Source organism: Anoplophora glabripennis, unplaced genomic scaffold (genome assembly GCF_000390285.2).
Source record: "Anoplophora glabripennis isolate ALB-LARVAE unplaced genomic scaffold, Agla_2.0 scaffold84, whole genome shotgun sequence".
Taxonomy (NCBI): domain Eukaryota; kingdom Metazoa; phylum Arthropoda; class Insecta; order Coleoptera; family Cerambycidae; genus Anoplophora; species Anoplophora glabripennis.
The window spans coordinates 1,062,872-1,087,430 of NW_019416213.1; the positions used below are offsets into that span (position 1 = coordinate 1,062,872).

The 24,559-nt window shown below is 32.9% G+C and overlaps 1 protein-coding gene across 5 annotated transcripts in view; it reads left to right on the forward strand.

The window, feature by feature from the left end:
• Positions 1-24,559, forward strand: part of LOC108904470 (protein scalloped) — a 200,726-nt gene that overhangs the window by 139,207 nt on the left and 36,960 nt on the right. For all 5 annotated transcript variants that reach the window (XM_018707050.1, XM_018707051.1, XM_018707053.1 and 2 more), the window contains 2 exons: positions 8,459-8,577; positions 8,684-8,822. In XM_018707050.1, the coding sequence (XP_018562566.1) occupies positions 8,459-8,577; positions 8,684-8,822 (258 nt within the window). The remainder of the gene's footprint in view (positions 1-8,458; positions 8,578-8,683; positions 8,823-24,559) is intronic.

Below are 24,559 nucleotides of genomic sequence, written 5' to 3' on the forward strand. Positions count from 1 at the left end.
GACTTTTCTTTAACAATGGGCGAGAAATTGATTGAAAATAGATTCGTTCATCACAATATTTTATTTAAGTACTGACGAAATCAACATTCACAATTAATGGCATGGTTTCCTCTCAAAATTGTAGATACTGGGCTAAAAATAATCCAAATTTTCGATTGATAACTAATAGTCAAAAATTTAAAAAGTAAATGTGTGGTGTGGCATAATGTATCAGAAAATTTTTTGGTCAAAATTTACACCGTGCCCTTAGAAAACAAATCATATTACAAGTTTTTATAGAAAAACTACTAAAAGATCACTTTAGCCTTGTACCGCATTGTATTCCACGAAATTTAAAGTAAAGATCTGTAATAACACGTCTTGATATTAAATATTTATAACTGTATTTATTAAATTTAATCACCATGCAGTTTCATTTTATTACAGAAATCAATAGTGATAATTAAAACGTTTAGTTTTCAAGAGATCAACACCAGTTTTATTTCCCTCGGCCACAAGTAAGTTAATGTATTAAAATCCGATATCAATTTTTATTTAAAATACCTACTTGTATCTTAGCATTAGTAAAACAAATGATAACATTTTAAAAATTGAAAGCATGTGACTCACTCGCCTTTTATTGTTGCAGTCAGTATAATAGAAGACGTGAAAAAGTTCTAATAAAGTATACAGTGTTGCCTATTTTACTCTTGTTATTTAGCGCGTTCATCTATCCTCTGTATTAAGTGTCATATTTCCAAATTTCAAATTTGGTGTCCAATATTTTTATATATGTATATACAGAGTGAGTGTTAATTATGTGTAGAAAATTTAACAAGAGCCTCTTTTAACCCAAGAAAAGCAATGCGTCGAATATATCTGAATACCAGTGTTTCCTTTTTTTTATTTAATTTTTTTTTCAAAATTTCGTCACAATTTCAAATATTTCCATGAATCCTTTCTTATGGAGGTTTTTGAACAATATAAGCACACAATAAGCATTGTTTCGTTTTTTGAATGAAAATGAATTTTAATTTTCTCTGAGTATTTGAGAGAATTTGAGAGAATTTTGATCTAATTAATACTTCACCCTTTCTATTTCACTTTTTCCACCGCGCTTTTTTCACTTTCACTTTTTTTTGTGAATTTCACATTTCTGTAAATTAAATTAGAATCTGTCATCTCATCGTTACCTCAACTGATCTCTGTTCAAAAGTACTATGTGCAGTAGAAAATTAAAATCCATATTTCTCTGAAACTCAACAAGGGGTAAAAAAATTGCATTTAAAAAAAAAAAATAGTTTGCAAAAATGTCTACCGACAAAAAATATGTCAACAAGCAAAAGATTGTTCAAGGTGTTCTTAACAAAATCTGTTTTAGATTAAAAAAATGTTTGTTTGTGATATGTACATACATTGAAAGGACCCCGCATGTTTTTTTATGGGAACTGACTTTCGGCCAATTTTTTTTAAACTTCGCAGGGTGATAGTTCTTAACATGTAGATCAAAAGTCTCAATGGGCAAAAAGCCCTAAATCCACCCCTTCCCCCCAAAAAACTGCCTCCAAGTAGTGGGGGGGGGGATTTAACTTATTTCTGCATGTAAAACAATTTATTTTTTTAATCAACAAAACAACGACCCCAAACAACCACATTTTTGACTATCAAACTACCCCACTTGACCCCGCTCAACATACCCCCCGCCCACCACGAATCAGCCTACGGATTTTCCAGATTACTGTATTTTATAGTTACGTATTTTTTCAGGCTGCTTTCGAATCTGCAACACAATTTTACGAAATCTGGTCAGGAAAATTGTTATTACAATTTAATTGTTTATATAGCTGTAGAAAGTTTGTCATTTTATGAAAAAATATTTCACTAAAAGTAATTTATTTTGATAACATCTAAAAAAGTTTGTGTTTTTTTCGAAAAAGCAATATTCAAGCTGTAAAACACTATTAAACTTAACACAACGTTGTGTTAAACTTTGGTGGCGTTTTAAAGCTAAAACATTGACTTTTTCGAAAAAAAACACAAGAACACTTTTTTTAGATTTCATTGAAATAAAAAACTTTTATTTGAAACTTTTTTTCAAAAAACGACAAGTAATCTCCCCGCTACTTGCAATCAGTTTTTGGGGGGGAATGAAAATGTGATATCGTAGTTCCTTAAAAATGTATTTTAGTATTAGTTAAAATGGAACAAACATTTTTTTATGCCGATGACTTCTTAAAGGAACAAAATTGTACTATCGCTGTTATTTTTTAGGTATGGACTATTCGTTTTCGATCATTTCTTTGACTCGTATTCCAAAAACAAAAAATGATAGTCGCATAATAAGGACAAAAATTTCTTATTTTTTGATGTTCTGTCAGTTCCTAAATTCGTGGCATCTACTTTTTCCAAAATATCCTTTGTACTGTTTAATCGTAATAAAGGAAATTAAATTTTTTATCGAGCACTGTACAAAACACACTTTTCCGTTTCATTTGCTGTGCGCAAACTAGATAATTTCTCACAAAATTTAAAACATGACGAAGAAGTGACATAAGCGTCAGCAAAAACTTTTCTGTCCGGTTCTATATCGCAATTATTATATCTGTGCCCACAAAGCGTTAGTTACAATTATTACCCGCAATTCAAGTAGAAGCCGGACGCACGGCACATGTTTTTACAATCCAAACGAAATGTCCAAATTAGTACATGCAAAAATGGGCTGCAATTATTCTGATCTTCAAAATACTTCAGTAGAAACGGATTGTATTAACATATCGGAATACGGGAGTCGGAATTGTATAAGTAGTGACATCTATTAAAGAAAAGGCAAATGACGAAAACAAAGATGACCACCGGTCGCTGAATTACAACTGGAAGTGGATCTTATTTGTGGAAGGGCGAAACGGGCGGTGACTTGAGACGCCTTCATTATAGCCATCCTTCTCTATTGCATGGATTATCGCTCTCACGTAACGACCGATGAACCATGAGGACTTTCCGAACCTGTATATGTACTACTTACCGTTAAAATAGACAAACCTTTCAGTTTCGGTATTTAGACCGTAGAGTCACTTGAGGGTAGCTGGAATCAGTTGAATGGAAAGCTGCCACTAGTTCTAACCTCAGTGTGTTTATGGCTTCCGTGTAAGTCATTCCAGGTCATTTTTTGGATTACTTATATCAATTCCAACTACTTTTGAGTGAAAGTGGTTCAACTGTGACTCCCTTCCCACTATATTCCTACTACTTCACAATGTACTGCGGGGACGAGGAGCCAGCTTTATTTTCTTCGCTTGTATTAACGTGCGCTCGCATGCACAAAAAATCGAAATTCCCTCCGCTCGTCCGCAGTAAATCACCAGTGTTTTCTGGGTCACCCCCGGGCCATATATACCTCCGTATAATGGTGTGTAATATTAGAGGCGCATTCCCATGTCGTCATCGCTATCATTATAAGGCAAATTTACAGCGCGGGGGTCGAGAGGGTTTCTGGGGGTAGCGTCCACACACACACACACACACACACATACACAACAGTTCGATGGCGGGCATAAAGGGACGCCGACGACGCCGTCGGCCGGCGCGTCCTTTAACTGCTACCCCCGGGGGAGGAGGGGGCGGCGTGTATTGAAATACGAAATTTAATTAACTTGAGAAGGGTGAAAGTGTACAGTAGTTCAACCGCCTAGATTCATAACCTGATACGTTACTTTTTTGTTAAGATTTACCAATTTTTAACCTAATAAATTGTTCGAGAAGTTGCGGCACCTTTTTGTACGTTACAATAGATTGGCAAGGCTACCAATATTTACAATAACTAGTACAATTTTTTATTTTTTCAAACAAACTTTGAGGAATGGAAATTGAAACCCCGTTTCTAACATATTCCTGTAGATATCGCAGTACAAAATACGTTTATAGTAAAAATTGTACTACTATTTCATTCATAATATTCAGGAATTTTTCAGATCAGTAATCGCCTTAATCATGTGCAAAAGCATATGACCACCCTAAAAACAAAATAAAATATATTAGCCCAGTTACTGTAGCTGAAAATATAGTAATACCTCCGAATTTTTTATAACTGCATCGATTTTTCCCAAAATTTAGAATTTGGCTCATCTTACCCCCCACTTCCAAACTTATATATTCGCTAGGTGTGCTTTTTGTTCTTAAGGAGTGAAAACCACCCGTTATTGGAAAAAAAGAAAATATACAAATTAAAGCATTTTATGTAATCATATCTTTTTTATTTGTGCAGTATGAGTAATTTCATGTGCTATCTAACATGAAACTTAATGTATCCCAAACCACCCTTTTGGATGAAAATAATATAATTTTTTTTTCAACTTGAAACGTTTTAATCATGCATTTTTATCAAATTAAAATTGATTTCTTGATTAAAAAATCTTTTTTATCGATTGCATCTTTTCAATCCTTGAAAAATACCCCTTCTTTAGAAAATAAAATGAAAAATTATTATTGAAACAGTAGAAACATTTTAAATGTGGATTCGTCGTGCATTAAATAAACATTTATCCCCTTATTATAATATAGTAGTTATAATATAGTATACTACTGGTTTATTCCAATATACACATACTAAATACGTATATATACAAAAAAGATCTAAATGCTTCAAAATTCTTGTTTGACCTAAATTTTCCTAAAATTATCACCTATACACGTGTTAATTTTTTTGACGATAACTTTCTTACTTTTTAAGATTTTTAATCGTACAAAGGCTCATTTTGCAGGGAATTGTAATGAACTGTTGAGTTGATCTTTTTTAAGCCCTTTATTTTTAAGTTTGAAGGGTTTAAAGAGCTCGAAAGGGTAGTTCTCTCATTCATATGATAACTTAAAATGGCGATATCTCGATTAATATTAATTTTAGAGGAATAAAAAAATAATGCAAAATTTTCAGCAAATATAAAGCTAATTTTTTTTACTCTTGTATTTTTTCGTACACCCTTTAATTTTTAAGTTACAACGTAAACATCGAATTTTTTTCAAAAATTTGAAAAATTTACATTTTGAAAAATTAATTTTTTTTCGAAATCATGCTTTGTAAGTGAGCCAAAGACCCAGAACATATTCTTAGAACATAAATGAAGAAATCTATAAATGGATTGCATTTAATTTTAATTCTGTCGCTAAAGGCACTGATATGTTTATAATTTTTTTCTTAAAAAAATTAGATCATGTGATTTCGATCATATTTCCGTTAGTTTTGATTCTAAAGACTTTTAAAACAGCCAATTTTAAAGGTTTTGCAAAGTACTTTAAAAAAGGTTCAAATAGTTTTTTTTCCTAATATTTATGGTTTTCACATTATTTAACGTTAACTGGTTCCAATTTAGTTTTTAACTAACATATAATAATGTTTAAAAATCCATAACCCGGTTTATATTGCATTTAGAGAAAAACAAAATAATGCCAATAGATTTGTTTTTTTTTATTACCTTTCGTTTTGTTTATTACAACGTTTTCGTTAAATCCAATGGTTTCAGAGTTATTTGCAAAAAACTGTCTGTTTTTTATTTTTTTCAAAATGTTCACTTCAACTAAAGATGGCTGTAAAAAACAATGTCTCTTTAATAACCAAAAAATTATATTTTCCGTATTGAATTGGGAATATATTGACTTATTTTCAGGGCGACTCGAAAGCTTGGTGGAAAAGGGGACATGGTCCCTACGCTCTCTCTGCCTCCGCCACTGCTATACAGACCTGCACTATAAAATTTTCCATTTATTATCTGATCAGGTTTGGATGATCATCTGACGTTCGGGCATCATCAATTTTGGAGATGCAACAAAGCCTTATCTAGGAACACTTAATACTAATTTTAATTGACCTCACGTAAATGCTCTTGTCACAACAATGTATAATAATTCGCCTCGAGATAACATTAAACGCATATTAGAGTTCGAAAAGGTTATCTGTCATTTAATCCTACAATGTGACGCTATGTATGCAATCCCACCAATTCACATTGATATTTAGAATTATAATATCATGTGACAGATATTATTAGATATTACAATTGTGAATACCTCTTCCAAAACCCAGAGCACATAATTTATTGGTGGAAATTGACCTATCCTTACATTCTTTAATTAATATCAACCCGTTTTTTTATCCTATCCAGATAATTGTCTGTTTCGTAAAGGGTTCTGGTCATTTGCGAAGGTCTTCGTTCTACGTAGCACCGTACCATCAGGTTTTCACCTAAGATTTTGTTAGAAGGGCGAAATGCCCCCTGTACAGCTGAAGGTTAACAATGTTGTTTCTAAATTGTGACTACATGCCACCTGATATTAACTTATAACTTCCTTAAGGAATTTAATTTTCTACTTTCAGCGTTCCGCCTTGCGACGGTAAATTTTATTCTGAATTATGGTAGAGTTTACTTTAGTGAAAATCTGACGGAAATCAGAGGAATTTGTGGAGGCGTACTTCGTCGTCTCAATCCGTCAAATGCGAAAAATGTATTAACTTCTTGAAGTCAGATTTCCAAACAACGTTGGAAATATCATTTTTATTTAAATAAAAAAAAATATACGACATAGTCTATTTAAAAAATAAAGACGTCCCGTATGAAAGTTATAGGGTATACATATACCATTTAAAAAAACATTTTGTCAGAAATATCTTCTCGATTTATATTTTGTAAGCTGTGCATTTTGAACCATAATTATTATATTCTGCATCCATTTGTCCAGTCTCCCCCCATTCCAGTTTTAATAAGCAAACCCTAGGCGGTTATTAATCCAGGATGAGCCATATATCAAAAACTACATTAAATCATGTAGCTCTAATATTATTTCGCGCCACTGTTGTTCAATAGGGGTATTACAGCATGCAGTCATTATTTATACGGGCTTTATTGTGTTCGACCAGTCCCAAAACGACGACGAATCGAAAAATACGGATGGGCTGGTGAAAAACTGGATTACCATTGGAACATCATTCCAGGAGATCCGTATAGATTTTGTATATGTATTCATCATGAGTATATTTTGATCAAAAAACAGGTTTCTTGTACCTTTAGTAAATTTTTATTATTGGCATAGTGTGTAAGATTTATTATATATTGTGCTTTTACAATATAACAAAATATTAATATCACCGTTACATTTTCAGATATTGCTATAAAATTAAATAATGTGGCAAGAAGCTTGACCTGTAACAATGTAAAAGTAAAACGGATTTGGCAGACATGTATGACTATCAGCGTTGCCAGACGTCCCGATTTTGGCGGGACGTCCCGCTTTTTATCCCAAAATTAAATGTCCCGCACGGGACACGCTCAGTCCCGCTCTCGAATGATTTTTTCCAGATCTGTTATTAACGTCCTTTTTTTTAGACAGCGATATTTTTGAAGACAAGAGTGAGACCTTCTCTTTTTTTACATCAATTATACAAACCCGTAGTACGTCCCGATTTTGGACGAAAGAATCCCGCTTTTTTATTCAAAAAGTTTCAAAATCCCGCTTTGCCCGAAAAAAAATCTGGCAACACTGATGACTATGCTTTAGTTGCGCCATCTATTGATACGAGGCCAACTAAAATATCATACCACTGTCCTTCTTCATTATTAAGTAATAAAATGACAGAGAGGTTACTTAAATAATAAGGTTTCTATAATATAATATTGATGGTTTAGTACCTACGTCACAATTAACCATGGCGTAAATTTCGAATAAAAATTTAAAAAAGCATATAATTTATACAGGGTGTTTCAGGATTAAGTCGACAAACTTTAAGGAGATATTCCTCATAGAGAAATAAGAAAAAATGAAGTATAAATTTTTTTCCAGAGACGCTTCATTTTCGAAATATAGGGCGTTAAAGATTTATAAATAAATTCGAATTTTTTAAATAACTTCTGAATGAAGAAGGCTATTTAAGCCAAATTTGGCATGACACATCTTCTTATAAAGATGTCATGCCAAATTTGGCTTAAATAGCCTTCTTCATTTAGAAGTTATTTAAAAAATTCGATTTTTTTTATAAATCTTTAACGCCCTATAGGTATTTCGAAAATAAAGCATCTCTGGAAAAAAATTTATAGTTGATTTTTTCTTATTTTTGTATGAGGAATATCTCCTTTCAGTTTGTCCACTTAATCCTGAAACACCCTGTATAAGGTCAGTAACTAAACACTACATATTTTTTATGCAAGTACCCTATTGCCTGAAAAGTTAAAAATCATTATAACGAATTCGAAAAAATATTTAAAAAAATTGTATCATATACATATCTGTACAGGGTGTCCTAGAAACGTTAGCTCTTGTTTATTCGTTTCGTATGTCTAATTTTTTGTCATCTTCAAAGATCCTTTTTGTCTCGTAAAACAGCAAAATCTGCATCCAATCATGTGCAATTTTACCGCACAGTTATGCGAGGAGGGGGCGGAGTATCAATATTTTCATCGGTTTTGAGTATTTTGTATAGATTTTTTGTTTTTTCCAGGCAGCGTCGTGACACCAGGCACCATTTCGTCCCCGTGGACACCAGTGACCGGCCCGCCGGCCGACACAAACGGCCCGGGCCCGGATACGAAGAATCTCGACGTCGGCGATGTTAGCGATGTAAGTAGTCACATTTACCGTTTCAATCCGCCACTGTAAAAAGCGACACACCAAATAATTGTTAACGGAAATCTACTTTACTAGACAGAGCTCCTTTTTTTGACAGGATGAAAAGGATATGGCAGCTGCCGACGCGGAAGGAGTTTGGAGTCCGGACATCGAACAGAGTTTCCAGGAGGCCTTGGCGATATACCCGCCCTGTGGTAGGCGGAAAATCATACTGTCGGACGAGGGGAAAATGTATGGTGAGTAACATTACCATAAATCTAAATCCAAAGAAAATGTGTACGTATTTCCATTTATTAGATTCGCTAGGATAATCTTCCAGTCCATTACTTTTCAGTGCGATAGCGTGTGTTTGATTTTTTCTCATAATCAACCATTTCACCGTATTAAAATACAATCGAGCATCAGTCGGCGCGTAAATGTTTTATTGTACTGCGAGGCAAGAGTTTTTTTTTTGCAAATGAACAGTTTGGTGCTATACAGGCTGTTCTACAAGCTCTAAGACAAACTTTGAAAGATGGTAGATGGGTTAATTTTTGCTTATATGAACATATCGTCCCTATTATCACGTAGAGACGTATGTGTTTATCCATTTCTTGAATTATACGCCCCTACGTGATAAGAGGGACGATATGTCCGATTCGTTTTTGTTTAGAAGTTACAAGCATTTTAATAAACATAACTTCATATTTCAATCAAATGTGGAGGCGGTAGAAATGTATACGTCGAGTTGAAGAATGCGCGCGCGGGCAAACGGCGCACAAACACAGCCTCACTGGGCTACCGGTTATAAATTTCAGTTGTTGACAAATTGCCTAGCAGTGCAGTGCAGCAATGCGACTCAATAGAAAATATAAATGTTTTTTGATATATCGTAACCAAAATTAACCGTCAATATAATAAAATTGTTTGTAATTTGTAAATAATTAAAATATGTTGTTGGCCAAATGAACAAATAATATAAATTTTCTACACATTATATTCAAATTATTATTATTTTTTACCTTTAGCAGAAAACTGTTTTAAGGATGCCTATGAAACTCATTAAATTTTACTGCTGGGCGTTTTTATACATGTTCAACTGATTTCGGAAAGACTATAACTTCTAAACAAAAATGAATCGGACCTTTGTTCATATAAGATAAAATGTTTGATATTAACCCAGCTAACATCTGTCAAAGTTTGTCATAGAGCTTTAGAACACCCTGTATTCTGACTTGAATGGTATGAAATTAATAAATTGATCATTTTTAGATCGTCTATTAATTTTTATTAACATTCATGGAAGCTGTAGCAATTATAGTTCCTTAAGTGTATGTTTATTATCTGTACCAAAGAATATAAATAAGATTCTAAATCGGTTAAAGTATTATCGTGTTAGTGGCAAGAGTTAGAATAAACTGCGCTGTAAAAATGACATATTTTTCGAATTATACTCCCGCTAACTCAGGTTTAGAATTTTTCATAAGAAACATTATCTTGTTGACAAGGGCTGTGTTAGACATTGTCGTACTTTTCTTAACTAATTTTAGGAATTGTCTAAAGGTGCTGAAACTATTTAGAGAATGAGAGGGATGAAAGAAAAAATAATAAACTACTTTTTCTATTTTTAATTTAAATTTAAAAAATTAATAGAAATAGCTTTGCCTAATCAAAAAATCCCACACTGAAAAAAAGCATACATGTAATATCTATTTAATTTTTTTAAAGAGCAAGACGTTCCGTAACACCTAGATCTTGTCTAGGTGACAGTGAGACGAGATTGTTCGTTGGAATATTCTGATGAAGACAACCACATACATCGAAACATAAAAATTAGGTCACGTAATAAAAATACCCAGCACGGCAGCAGTAAGGGTCGATTACATTTATGCGAACAAAGTATAAGTATTTTTAAATGAGAACAATTTATTACATTTTTGTTACTTTTTCCGTCAACAAGCTTTTTCCTTCCTAATATTACAATTAACTGGCAATTTAATATATTCTGATTAAATTTGCTTCCAATGTTCAGCAGTACTTTTTTTATTTTATTAGGTATATAAAAAATTATAAATTTCTTCTCGCGTGGAGTCGTTCGAGCGGCTTCAAACGCAACAGAAATCCGCGTATAGCCCTAAAACGTTGGGAACAAAGGACCACTTGACAGTAGCTAGTAGAATTTCTAGAAATTGGTAGGAAAACGGAATTGGAGATGCAAGGCGCAGGCTGTGAAGATATTGACCGTGTGTCCAGTAACTGTCCTGTCCCTGTCCACTCCTCGTAATGTTGTGTGAAATCGTGGGGCGCGATGGAGAAGTCAGAAGGCTAGGAAGGGGTAGGAAGGAACGCCAGTTGATGTTCAGCGAATAATTTGTCTTACATTTCTGAATCTAGGATTTAAAATCTCTTAATCTAAGACAAATAATTGTGGAGTTAGTTACTTCCAAAGCGTCTGGACACGCCTTTATCAGGTACAAAGTGTACACGTAGCTTTAAAACACGATCATCAAACTTTTACGCAAAAAATAGTATATTATTGTTTTATATTTCATACGTGAATGATTATTTCCTGCTGGCGTCAATTTCCACGGAATTTTCCCGCTGCTCGCATAAAAATTCGACGTGATTATTAGATACACAAACGTATTTTACGGCCTGTTTATGCCGGGACTTCTGACATTGCGCAAACCTTTAATATTTATTTAATAACCGGACTTTGAAAATTTATTTGTTTTTAATGGTCCGTCTGGTATTATTACCGTAAATAAAAACTGTCGTTATATTGTAAATGTTCAGGATTTTTGGTCCCAGTTCGATTAAATAGCACAACCAGTTCATTTGAGAAGTAGTAACCTAAATTTCATTACACCAACTCTTTCTACACAAATAATAGGGATATCCCACTATTTTTTTTTTGTTTACAACAGTACTGGAAAAACTAAGTCTTTTGTCATCTGTCATGTTTGTAATTTTAAAGTTTTGCATCCTTCAAATATTTGTATTGTTTTTGGATAGTGTTTCTATGTATAGGGTGTTTTTAAAAGTGGGGTTTTAATTCTATTAGCTACCCATTTATATTAAAATTTATTTTAAGTCAGCACTGATTAATAATTACAAATTCTGCACCAGAAATATCATTATCTTCAAATGTAAATATCAAACGTAAATATGTCTGTTATTATAAAACTTTTATTAGAGTGAATTTTTTTATGAAACACATTAATTTTGCATCAACTATAGCCCTTTAAAATTAAAACTCTTCTTTCGGAAACACCTGGAAAATTCTATGACTATTTTTACTTTATAGACAGTGGAATTTGGTATTGTCGAAGTAGATTTCAGTAATCTATCATGAACTGATCAACTGGCGACAGTGTTTTAAACATACAAAAATTTGAAAGTTTTATTAGTTTATTAGTAGCATTATTGGCTTTTAGCAGAAAGATAAAAATTGAAAATTAAAAACGATTACAAATTTCGTTTGCTTATACAGGATGTTAATTAAGTACGTCGTTAAACTTTCAGGGGAAATTCTTTGATTGATTTTAAGTCAAAATGGTTTTAAAACATAGGTCCACAAATCAATAGTTTTCGAGATGTTAGGGTGTTGATATTTAAAAACACCTATTCTAAAATATCTCTGAAGATGTTTAATCCAGAATTATGAAACGTGGGATAATGATTTGTCTAATTAAAAGTAAAAACTCAGTGAATTCGGATATACATAAATACGTATACCACAGAAATTCGACGTAAGTGGATATTTAGAAAATTCGGATTACTACCTGTGTAACTGCTTGTGGTATTTCCAAGAAACGACATTTTAATTTATTTGAGAAATATACCATTTTCCATAACTTTTTTTAATGTTTATTTATGTTGCCACTCCACAAAATGTAAAACAACTAGAACTACTGTTTCTCAAAAAAAGGTGCATATGATTTTTTTTACTAGAAATACAATTTTAAAGAAACTAATCATGCAAATATCAGTGGCGTAGAAATTTGCATTTTATTAGAGATATTTAGAAAAATGTGATTTTTATTTTAATATCAACACTGTATCTCGAAAATTATCCATTTGCGTACGCTGTTTGATTCAAAATCATTTAAAGAATCGCCCTTTTAAAGTTTGTCGAAGTACAATAAAACCCAGTATATTGAATATTTGCAATCACTTCCCCATTGACTTTATTTGGTTTGTTTGGAGTTAGAATTTTTTTCTCCTACCAATGTTTATTAAAAATTAAGTTTCAGTCTATAACTCATTCACATAACACTAAGATAAATAATAATTATTTAATTGTAGTGCTATCATTAAGATTTTTTTATTATTTTGGCCCCACCCCATTTTATTAGTTTAATCTGAACATAAAAAAAATGAAACTTTAGAAATAATGAAAAAATTTAAATATTAATTACAATAAACTTAAGATTCTTGGCAAGTAATGAATATACTTGTGTCCAAAATAATTCATACCTATTATTGTTTTTAATACTTTATTATCCATTGTCTTTAAAAGGTCTGGACAAAATTCTACCACATATTCCTGCAAAATATGAAAATCTAATCCAAGTTACCTTAGTCCAAAATATGATACAGGGTGCTATATTTATAATTTTGTTAGTTTTTCTTCAATAACTTCATTATTAATTACAGTAAATACATAAAATATAGGGAAGATTTCTGACATGAGAAACTAAAATCTGTTCTTGGATTTGCTATAAATTATTAGAGGGCGACACCTATAGTACTTTATATGCTTTTAAATTGTTATAACTTTTTGCGTATTTAAAATTTTGAATCGTGTTTAGAAGCCAAAAACAATAAAAAATTTTAAAACTAATGAGTCAATAACGACAGGTGTGTAGAAGCCAACAGAACAAGAACAAAAATTTAAAAAAATATGGAGTAAGTTAAGTACTTAATTTAATTTACTTAAATTAAATGTTCGAAATGACCATTTTCTTGGTCACAAACTGAACTCTTCAGATGATCTCTGAGTCGGTTCTTAAATAAAAAATAGGCAACATCCCATAACTCTTCCTCGTTGTTTACACCATGGATTTTAAAGATAGAAAATAATCTAACGGTATCAGATCCGGTGAGCGTTGTGGCCAACCCTCAAGAGCTTCATTTCCTCTACCAATTCATCTATTTGTAAAATGTTCATTAAAATGCTTACGAACGTTTGAAGTAAAATGTGGGAGTGCTCAGTCGTGCTTAAACCACATGTTGTGAAAATAAAAATATAGTTATACTGCAATTATAATAAATGCATTAGTGTAAGTAAATGTTTTCTGTTGAGATGACTCACCTCAACAGAATAGCTCATAAAATTATTAGTCACCAAATACAGAGACATAATTATAAGTAAAATTGTTGTATTTTTTTTATTTTGTTTTTGACATCAGTTGTATTGATTTGAATTTATCATTATTATTATTAATAGTATAGTTAATCTAGCACGGTTATTAAATATTGCGATATTATATTGACCAATCGCAAACATCCTGGCGTGGTTCGGTTACGCGTTAGAGAACGCTCGATCCCTCCTTCCTTCCCAATTCTTTGGGTCCCTCGTGACAACTGGACACTTCACGTTTTCGGGCCAGTTCACTTGGAATTGCTCCGCATCGCCTCGAATTTCACACGTCGGCTCCGGGAAAGCCGTGCTCCCGGAGCGCCGTAGAATGACGTGGGGCACATCGCCAAACACAGTAATAATACGCCGGATTCACACATTACGCTACGTCGCCGGTTCCCCCATTTTCTTCCGGTCAACCGAAAACCAATAACGGTGGCCCCTATTTTATTCTTCGACATTCAAATTTTCTCCGGAGGACGCCTCGCTTTGTCGCGTATATTGAACGGCGTTTTATGGTTGTTTCTTTTTTGATTTGGGAGGCGGGAATGACGCTCGACTCGGCGACGATTCAAGATTGCTTGTGGAGTTACAAACACGCTAATTTTCTACTAAATTTGGGAAAGTGTCACAAAAAGTTTTAACACGTTCATGTTTATGAACACCCTGTATCCGTGGTGAATTTTAAATACACTAGGCACAGAAATTAAGGCATATTAAAAAAAATCCTAAAATTTTGGGTGATTTTAAAAGAGCTGTAACTTGGGGGGAAATGGTCGTAGAGAGAATAAAAAAAAACGAAATTGAAGCTTCAAGTGTCTAGTTTTCAGATCTGGAGTTTAAAATTTTTTAGCGTCAGCAGCTTTTGAATAATCATAAGAAAATCGACGAAAAAAAAATGCAAATTTTTGCTTTTCTTTAAAAAGGTCTATGGACTTCAAAAAAATTTTTTGATAATTTCACATAAAGCTCTCTTAGATCATTTAATTCTCTTCAATTTGAGCGGTTCCGGAGCCCTGTACGATGATTTGTCGCTGAGTTATCGTCGATCAAAGCAAAAAAATCATTTTTGACTTTGGCAATCAATTACTCGGGAAATAATGGTCGTACAGAAAATCCAAGCAGGGTTTTGAAAACTGCAAAGTATTCTCTACAAGTCATAATTATTAGTTTTTGATAAAAAAAAATTTTTCGAAGTGAAAATGTTGATTAAAAAAAAAGTAAAAAATTGCATAATTAAGGGATATTTGAATAAATTGGCATAACTTTGCAAATAATTAATAAATTAAGGATATTGACTGTAACTTTTCAACCTTAATGTGTCCTAAAGAAAGCCTGATAAATTCAAAACGCTACGATTTTTTTTTCTTAGTTCCCGAAATATTTAAATTTGTCGTTTTTGCCGAGAAATCTATGTAATAAATAATTTTTCACTTTTTATTAATTTTTTTAAGTTAAAAATGTTTTTTAGCAATAATCCATATTTTCTTCATTAAAAACGTTAATTATTCACAAACGTCAAAAAAAATAGGTTGATTTGACGTTGCAGATCACATTTTAATATCGCGTATTGCCGCATCTGTTCCTAATCACCGATTCTAAGCGGTCTCGCATATTAATGCATCCCCATATGTCTCGTTGCTTAATTCCTTGCCATGTTTGTAAAGAGCCTGGTTCAATTGATGGTGATTTTGTAATTGCGGATAGTATCGTCGTCATCGACGCCCAAGTATGTCCTAAACATGCCCAATGGGGTTCAAGTCGGGACCCGTAGGTGGATGGTCGAGAATTACCACATTGTTGGCGTGAAGAAAGCCAAGCATTATTATGCAAGAGAATGAGACGATTCCCCATGCTTGTACGCATGGGCAGGACATGTGGTTCAAAGATTTCGGCAGTCAATGATTTATTTTTTTTTTCTCTCTACGACCATTTCCTTCCAAGCTCTTTGAAAATCACCAAAAGTTTGGAATTTTTTTTAATATACCTTAATTTCCGTGCCTAGTGTATACACTTTTGAGAGATTTCTCCTTTTTCTCAAAAAGAAAGGCAAAGTTGAAATGTCTCGGATTCTTGGAAAAAAATTTATTGGGGCGAACCTTATCTCGATTTTTCAGTTTTGACTTTCTCAGACGGGACAAGCAACGAACACAAAGTAGATGGGTTGGCGTATTTTTGTCGATTTGTTATTTTCGTGATCGGTGTTTCTCTTTAAGTACAAACCTTTTAAATGTATTCAATCGATATTTGTAATTCAAATGAAATACAGTATTTTCTGTACAATGAAAGTGGCAAAAGTTTTATCGCGGATTGGTGCAATGCTAAAAATATTCCAAAATTCGTAATTCTTATCAGACGAAGTCAGTGTTTTTCGATAAGATTAAAAAAAAAGATGTGTGTTTGAATTGGCCTAATACCTTTAAAATAAAATAAAAAATGCTAGTACGTAAAGACAGCTCCCTATACAGGGTCTTAGAAGTTTGACTGCATTAATTTTAACAAACGATAGAATACATTAAAATAAACAAAAAACCTGATATGGCATGAGTAGTCAAAATCTCCAACTTGATGTACAAAAGTTCGATTAATTAAGGAATATTGACATAACCGCGTGCATAGAATACCATAAAATTCAATTTTTATCACTTTTTTTAACTTTTTTATGCTTAATTCTAAAAAAATAGCTTTGTAATAAATTTAAAATTCGATAAAATTCATATGGAGCAATGTGACAACGGCGCGGCGGATTGGTATCTGGAATTGGACCGTGTCTGCGTTTGCATACCACTATTTCCTTTTCTTGAGGTGTTTCCCATTGTGTCTAACATTGCGCAATTCAGTTGGTATTTGGAATTGGACCGTGTCTGAGGGTTCTTTGCGTACCACTATTTCCTTTTCTTGAGGTGTTTTCCAGCGAGTGCGCGAACATTGGATTCGATAATTCGATAATAGTTGTTTACATTTTTTCCGTAGGACAAGTCTGCCGCGTCCACACGTGGTATAATACACCAGCCGTGTAGCGTTATGTTAAGCACTGTTGTCACGTTGTGATGAGACTTCCCAATTTTAATACTCGCTATCTTTTGAAAACTGTTAATCTTACGCCCCTGTAATATACAACTTTTTTATTCATTTGTGATTACTCTATCTCATGCTGAAGTAATGGCAGCCAAGCTTTTTACACTCTGTATAGTATAGTTATTACTAAAATATTTATTACAGTTAAATCAATAAGTACCGCCTATACTGAAATAAAAAAAATACGTCTACTACTACCGTTAGCTACTTTTTTCATAACTCCGTAATAACATTAATAACAAGTTGGCAATTATCCGAATAATTAAATCTATCCATATAAATTCCCATTATTGGTGAAATACAAATAATGGCGAGTTAATTTTTATTTACTGCATAGTAAGAGGCAATTAACCGTTATATATTTAATTAAAGTCGCCTCGATGTATCTATCTACACGATTTGTGAAATAATAGTTATTAATACCGTGTAAATAAAACCAGTCGCAAGCAGTCATCGTGCGTTGTCTTTGGATTACGGCAGTAGCTGGATGAAAATTTACGACACGGCATTTCCGGATTTTTTCAGTGATCTTAGTTTAGAGATATAAAAATAGAGATTAATAATGGGTCTTTTATTTTCGTCAAAGCAGCGTCTCATGTTTACTGGCACGAGAAACAAGTACAAGTTTACAAATTAGTTGTGGATTTATTTTTACAATTCGGACAAGTTCTCTGAAAACAAACGGTATTGGTGACAATAACATTTAGTTTTATTGGTATAAGTATTTTAGCTCTGTCAAGTCTAAAAAATATTCTACATTTAAATCAACTTTACTGGTCAATAATTAAATGTTACTAAAAAAAACAAAATTTATCAATACCTAGATTACAACCTGTTGTCTATCATTTATGTGTCCTTTTATTGAAGTGGGAAAATTTACCATTACATATGTGCCAATACAACTTAGCGAATTTTTGTTGTCACTTTATTAAATCAAAAATTGGAAAAAAAAGACATTTTTTTATTTAATAAATTGATCAAGAAATCAGCCTGGTAAAATACATTCATAGATTTAAGAGATTGACAACCTGCGTTGCCACCAAGTCATAAAGTAAGCAAGAGTCCGCACTGAATTGTTTTTCAAGAAAACTTGGATGCATTGTGTTTATAATTAAATAGCTAAGTTTACTTTAAAGAGTTTAGTTCGAATAAAATGTAAAGAATATGCATTTTTTTCGTTATAGTACTAGTAATATAATGAATTTTATTAGAGAGCCTAGTGCCATAATAAATATAGCATCATAATGTACCGTAAACCGGGGTGACATTGGACAATTTTGAGGTAAACACATCAATATTTTCGTTAATAATAGTTTTTATTATTTCTTTGCTTTTTGTGCATTGCAATTGATACATAACGAATACATAGACATCATGAAATTTTACAGTTGATGATGTTGAAATGTATATTTTTTTGGATTTTTGTTGTCCCAACTCGCACTTCGGGGCGAGTTTGGATAGCTGTTTAAACGCCATATATTTTGAAGTCAACATGACTAAAGAGTAAGATAGGACAATAATTTAGTTTTTAAAAAATAAATTATAAGTCAGAATGTATATAGAAAAAAAAAAACAGTTGTTTATATGTTAAAATATTTATTTTCATCATAACATAAGCATATGAAGACAACATGACGCTGTGTTTGCCTAAATAAATATAAAAAAATAAATATGTTCTATAAAAAACTATAAAACTTTAGGGTTTATCCTAACATCACCTTAAGGCAGTTAAAAAACAGATTATTAAATCTGAAGTGTTCCCTTCTTAGTTCCTTAGGATTCTCTAATTTTTATACAATTTGTTCCATATCAACTGTAGCGATATTAAGATATGTAGTAAGCTACAGGATAAATAAATGTGTCATTTTTTGTATCTATAGGTCTCAAAATCTGCTTTAATTTTTACATTTGTATTTTGAGAGGTGAGATGTGCATTCTAAAACTTTGGCAACAAATTTTAAATGATTGCTCTTATTACCCACGACGAATTTTCCATATCCTGGACCTGTTGAATTTCTTCATCCATATATTTTAGTTGGTAATTCGCATAGGGCCTGGTTCCTAACGTTTTTTATATGTTTGCACCATGGCCAATCTCACCCCTAAAAAAATGTCGTTGACAATTTTTTTTAATTATACAAAGAATCATAAAAGATAAAAATTTGAAACTTGCACAACCTAATAGCAGGATCTATAGGTTATATTATTTTTATACAATTTATACTTCAGTCATTAGTACTACATAACTGTAGTATAAAGTTTATCGGTTCTTAAAAGTATATACATTTCTTACCTGTTAGACAATATTCAAAATCAATCGTCGCAAAAAATTTAAAGTAAAGACAAACACCCACGTTAACTTCACATGCCTTATTAAACATGTGGTCAGCGGCGCAACCGATATATCCCCTCCCACAACCCGCATTAGTTTTTTTTAAGTGGGAACTACAAAATGGCCAATCCCACCCTGATGTCCAATGTAACCCCGGTTTACGGTATATTCAATACCATTATCATATGCGTTAATAGTAAATATCTCTGTAATATTCGTGATACGAATGTTTAACAGTTTTAAAACATGTATCCAACTATTGGACAGTTTGTTCGCTAAACTAAAAATATAATTCAGCACAGTAACATTTAACATGATGTTTTTTGTAGGATTAAATATAAAATAATGCGAATCTGCCCCTTACTTTGAGCAAAACTGTCACATTTGGAGAAATCAATTTTATTATTAATTAATTTGCATATAAATACAAGTTATATCGGGAAAGTAGTTAGTTATATCATGAGGAAATCCCCTTTCAGGCTATATTCCATCAAGTGTGTAAACTTCAGCTTTTAAGAACCTCCTTGCACTTTTTAAAAATGACCCTTATTACTGTGATGAATGGAATTCGAAACGACAGAAGCATATTCCAATTTGACTGTTGTATAAGAAACTTAAGAGGGCTCTATAGCCAATAGGCAACCAGCAATACATTTTTATAGATTTTATTACACATTTGTCTAAATATGAATTAATGTACAAATAACAAACTTTCCTCAATTCTAACGCAGATTTTCTATAAAATGGAGTGAGTTTGAAACTCAAATTACTTTTTGTTGCATAGAAATTCGTAATTTGCATCGTAAATTGCAAATTTCTTTACACCAAAAAGTTATTTGAGTTTCAAACTAAGTCCATTTCATAGCAAATCTGCGTTAGAATGGGGGAAAGTCTGTTATTTGTGCATTAATTCATATTTAGACAAACTGTGTAATAAAATCTTTAAAAAGGATTTGCTGGTTGCCTATTCGCTGTAGAGCTTATGGTACGCGCTTTGGTATATTCCTTAGGATTTCTAATAATCCTAAATTCTGGCAGAAGAAATAATCATTTCTACATAAGTATCTCGTAACTTAGTCTATATTCAAAACAACCAATATCTTTTACAGATTCATATTATTCAAAATACTACCTCAATATGGTAATTATACTTGATTGGTTAAGATTTTCTTGTGTAGGTCATGATAACTACATTTATTTTTTTTTAGGGCTAAATTATGTTTTGGCACCATTTAAAGAATTTTGAGGGGATTTCCTTTTTTCCTCTTAAATAATTTAATATCGTCTGCTTACATTATAAATTTAATGTTGCAGAAACTTATGTCATTGAAAAACGTTATGAAAAGAAGTGGTCCTAAGATGGAACCTTGCGCTGCACCAGATAGTTGTTGAAAGTCATTTGAAGTCATTGAAGTATGTAAAAAGGTGCTACAAATATAGTGACAGCTTCTCGATCGACTTCTCGAACAGTTCATTGGGTGAAAATTATTAGATATCGAAACGTGTTCAGGTTAGACAAAATAGCCGTCAGTTTTATAACTTAACTACCATATAGAAAGCCACCAATCATGTCCGCCTCTAATGGAATTGTTCGCTAGCCCCAATTATCGTTATTTAAATGAAATGCACATTGTATATAATTTATTTATATCGTTTCGCGCATTCTATCTGCGAATTTGAATAATGATTGCTCGCGTTATTGATTGCCTTTGAATAATAGGCCCGTGTCATGTTGGAAAAGCGGGATTTTTCGCATTTTTGCGCTGTCGCCATTCTGCAAGTATAATTTTTCGCGATAGCGGGCCTGCGTAGCCGCAATTATCATTTCCTCAGATAGAGAAAGGGGCCTGTGAGATCACGGCCCTATCTTTATTGCGTTATTGTTGTAAGCCCGCCCACGCCGTAACTATTTTTAGAGGTCGCGTTACAAAATCCCACTAAAAATAGACGGGCGACGCGCGATAGATTTCGCACTGCCACAGATCGTTAGTGAAGTTTACGATTTTTATTCTCAATGGCGAGAAAGAGCCGGCTAAGTAGGTTGCAGTATTTTGGTTAACCAGAAAAATATATTTTATTTATAACTATTGTTGTACGTGTGTTACTGAAACGGCCACTCGACAAGGTAACGCTATAAAAATAAACGTTATTGTCCTCGATACACAATATCATAAAAAAAAGCGGCTCGATATACGCCGTTCGCGGGGTTTTCGGCGTCACAGTCGTTGATAATTGCGTAAAATCCGTTTACTGCTAGTTTACTTGCTTCGGACACGGATATTTTATGAACCTATTCGGAATTTATCACCTTTACTTGTTGCATATACAGAGCGTTTAGAAATGCGATGTGGCCGTCGAGCATAGGCAACCAACATTGCACAATTGGTACTACTAACTAAAAAATCCCAAAACTCGTGGAGTGATGGAAGGGGTTAGATGTTAGATGTAATAAAATAAAATTGTTTTTGAAATTTATTAACATGAACTGTTGATATTAAACTTAATTCATACAATGAAAACTATTTTGTTTTTCCGTTAAAATGCTTTTAACCTTTGTGGGTCACGTGGCTGTTAATCTTTTTTGCAGACTGTCTAGTATTATCGTCCTACTTATTCGGCTCAAACAGTATTGCTTTGTTATTATTTAAAACNCAATTGACTGGTATAATTAGTTTTTATTTTTTTTTAAATTTAAACAAATTATCAACAAATACTGAAAAATTCATTGCTGCAAGTCATTTTTTACTTCACCAAAAAGTATATGTCAAAACGAAAAAAATGATTACCGGCAGAACTCTGTACGATAATTTTTTTAAGTAGAATTGAAAAAAAAGTGTTTCAGGCCGAAAAAAATTAATATCTCAGAAACTTCATTTTTTTATCTAAAAAATTGAGGTTTTTTAAGACAGAGAATGGTATACTTTCACCAAGTTTCGTCAAAATTACATTATTTTTGCGGAAATTAGAAATAAAAAACAAAAAATCAGAAAAAAAACTGTTTTTCGAATTTTTCTCGGAAATTTTGAGGTTATGTTAAAAAATGACTTCTACAAAAGTTGTAGATTTTTGTATGATCTACAACTTTTGTATTAGATACTTTTTTGTTTGACGTCAACTTTCGCCAGAAATCCCAATGGTGCAATTTCCCACAACTTTTCAACCCCCCAAATCAACCCTCCGCCGCCCCTTTATTTATTTTTTCGTTTATTATAAGTGCCTTTACCATTTCCACTTATAAAAGTCCAGGTAACAATTTTCTTTTTTTTCCCTCTAAATGAGTTATTTTGATCGGTCTATATGTAAAAAGGTGCTACAAATATAGTGACAGCTTCTCGATCGACTTCTCGAACAGTTCATTGAATGAAAATTATTAGATATCGAAACGCGTTCAGGTTATACAAAATAGCCGTCAGTTTTATAACTTAACTACCATATAGAAAGCCACCAATCATGTCCGCCTCTAATGGAATTGTTCGCTAGCCCCAATTATCGTTATTTAAATGAAATGCACATTGTATATAATTTATTTATATCGTTTCGCGCATTCTATCTGCGAATTTGAATAATGATTGCTCGCGTTATTGATTGCCTTTGAATAATAGGCCCGTGTCATGTTGGAAAAGCGGGATTTTTCGCATTTTTGCGCTGTCGCCATTTTGCAAGTATAATTTTTCGCGATAGCGGGCCTGCGTAGCCGCAATTATCATTTCCTCAGATAGAGAAAGGGGTCTGTGAGATCATGGCCCTATCTTTATTGCGTTATTGTTGTAAGCCCGCCCACGCCGTAACTATTTTTAGAGGTCGCGTTACAAAATCCCACTAAAAATAGACGGGCGACGCGCGATAGATTTCGCACTGCCACAGATCGTTAGTGAAGTTTACGATTTTTATTCTCAATGGCGAGAAAGAGCCGGCTAAGTAGGTTGCAGTATTTTGGTTAACCAGAAAAATATATTTTATTTATAACTATTGTTGTACGTGTGTTACTGAAACGGCCACTCGACAAGGTAACGCTATAAAAATAAACGTTATTGTCCTCGATACACAATATCATAAAAAAAAAGCGGCTCGATATACGCCGTTCGCGGGGTTTTGGGCGTCACAGTCGTTGATAATTGCGTAAAATCCGTTTACTGCTAGTTTACTTGCTTCGGACACGGATATTTTATGAACCTATTCGGAATTTATCACCTTTACTTGTTGCATATACAGAGCGTTTAGAAATGCGATGTGGCCGTCGAGCATAGGCAACCAACATTGCACAATTGGTACTACTAACTAAAAAACCCAAAAACTAGTGGAGTGATGGAAGGGGTTAGATGTTAGATGTAATAAAATAAAATTGTTTTTGAAATTTATTAACATGAACTGTTGATATTAAACTTATTTCATACAATGAAAACTATTTTGTTTTTCCGTTAAAATGCTTTTAACCTTTGTGGGTCACGTGGCTGTTAATCTTTTTTGCAGACTGTCTAGTATTATCGTCCTACTTATTCGGCTCAAACAGTATTGCTTTGTTATTATTTAAAACTCATTTCAACAATTAGTTAAAATATCGCACAGCGCCGCATAGAAACTCCGCGGTTTATTTGTATATCCTAGTTTGGCTGGTGCGGTGTATGAGTAACAATTATTTTTAGAGGAGAAATGCAGGTGTCGAACCGTTTTGCAAGGAATCATTCGAGCGCATTTAATACATATTTTACGTCCAATAAAAGCCTACCGGAGCCAGATTGACCTGCAAAAATGTTTCCACGGCGATTAGAGCATGACAACCACATGTTGGAAAGCCACCACAGGATGCTAGATTTACGGTAGGCCATAATTGGGTGGAAAGCATAGCTCGGATATTTCGAAATTTGTCCGAAAGTTCATGTAGGTACTCAACATCGACCAAATGTGAACAAATTCTTACATCTACTAGTGATAAAAGAAATTTGGCGATTTTATTGGCATTTATTTAACACAAATGTGTGTATGTAACAAAATAGGAAGTGAATATAATTATTAAAAAACTATAGTGAAGTTATATTCAACATTTTAAATACAATTTGTTACTAATTTGTGACACAAATTGTAATTAGTTTAGTTCTAGGCTCTGTGGCCCCCACAGAGCCTAACCCGAGAGCAAGAACGACATGTCAAAGATTCTTATCTGATGCTAAAGAACTGCATTATAAATATAAGAATTTTTATTTAAAATAGTGTAGATAGGT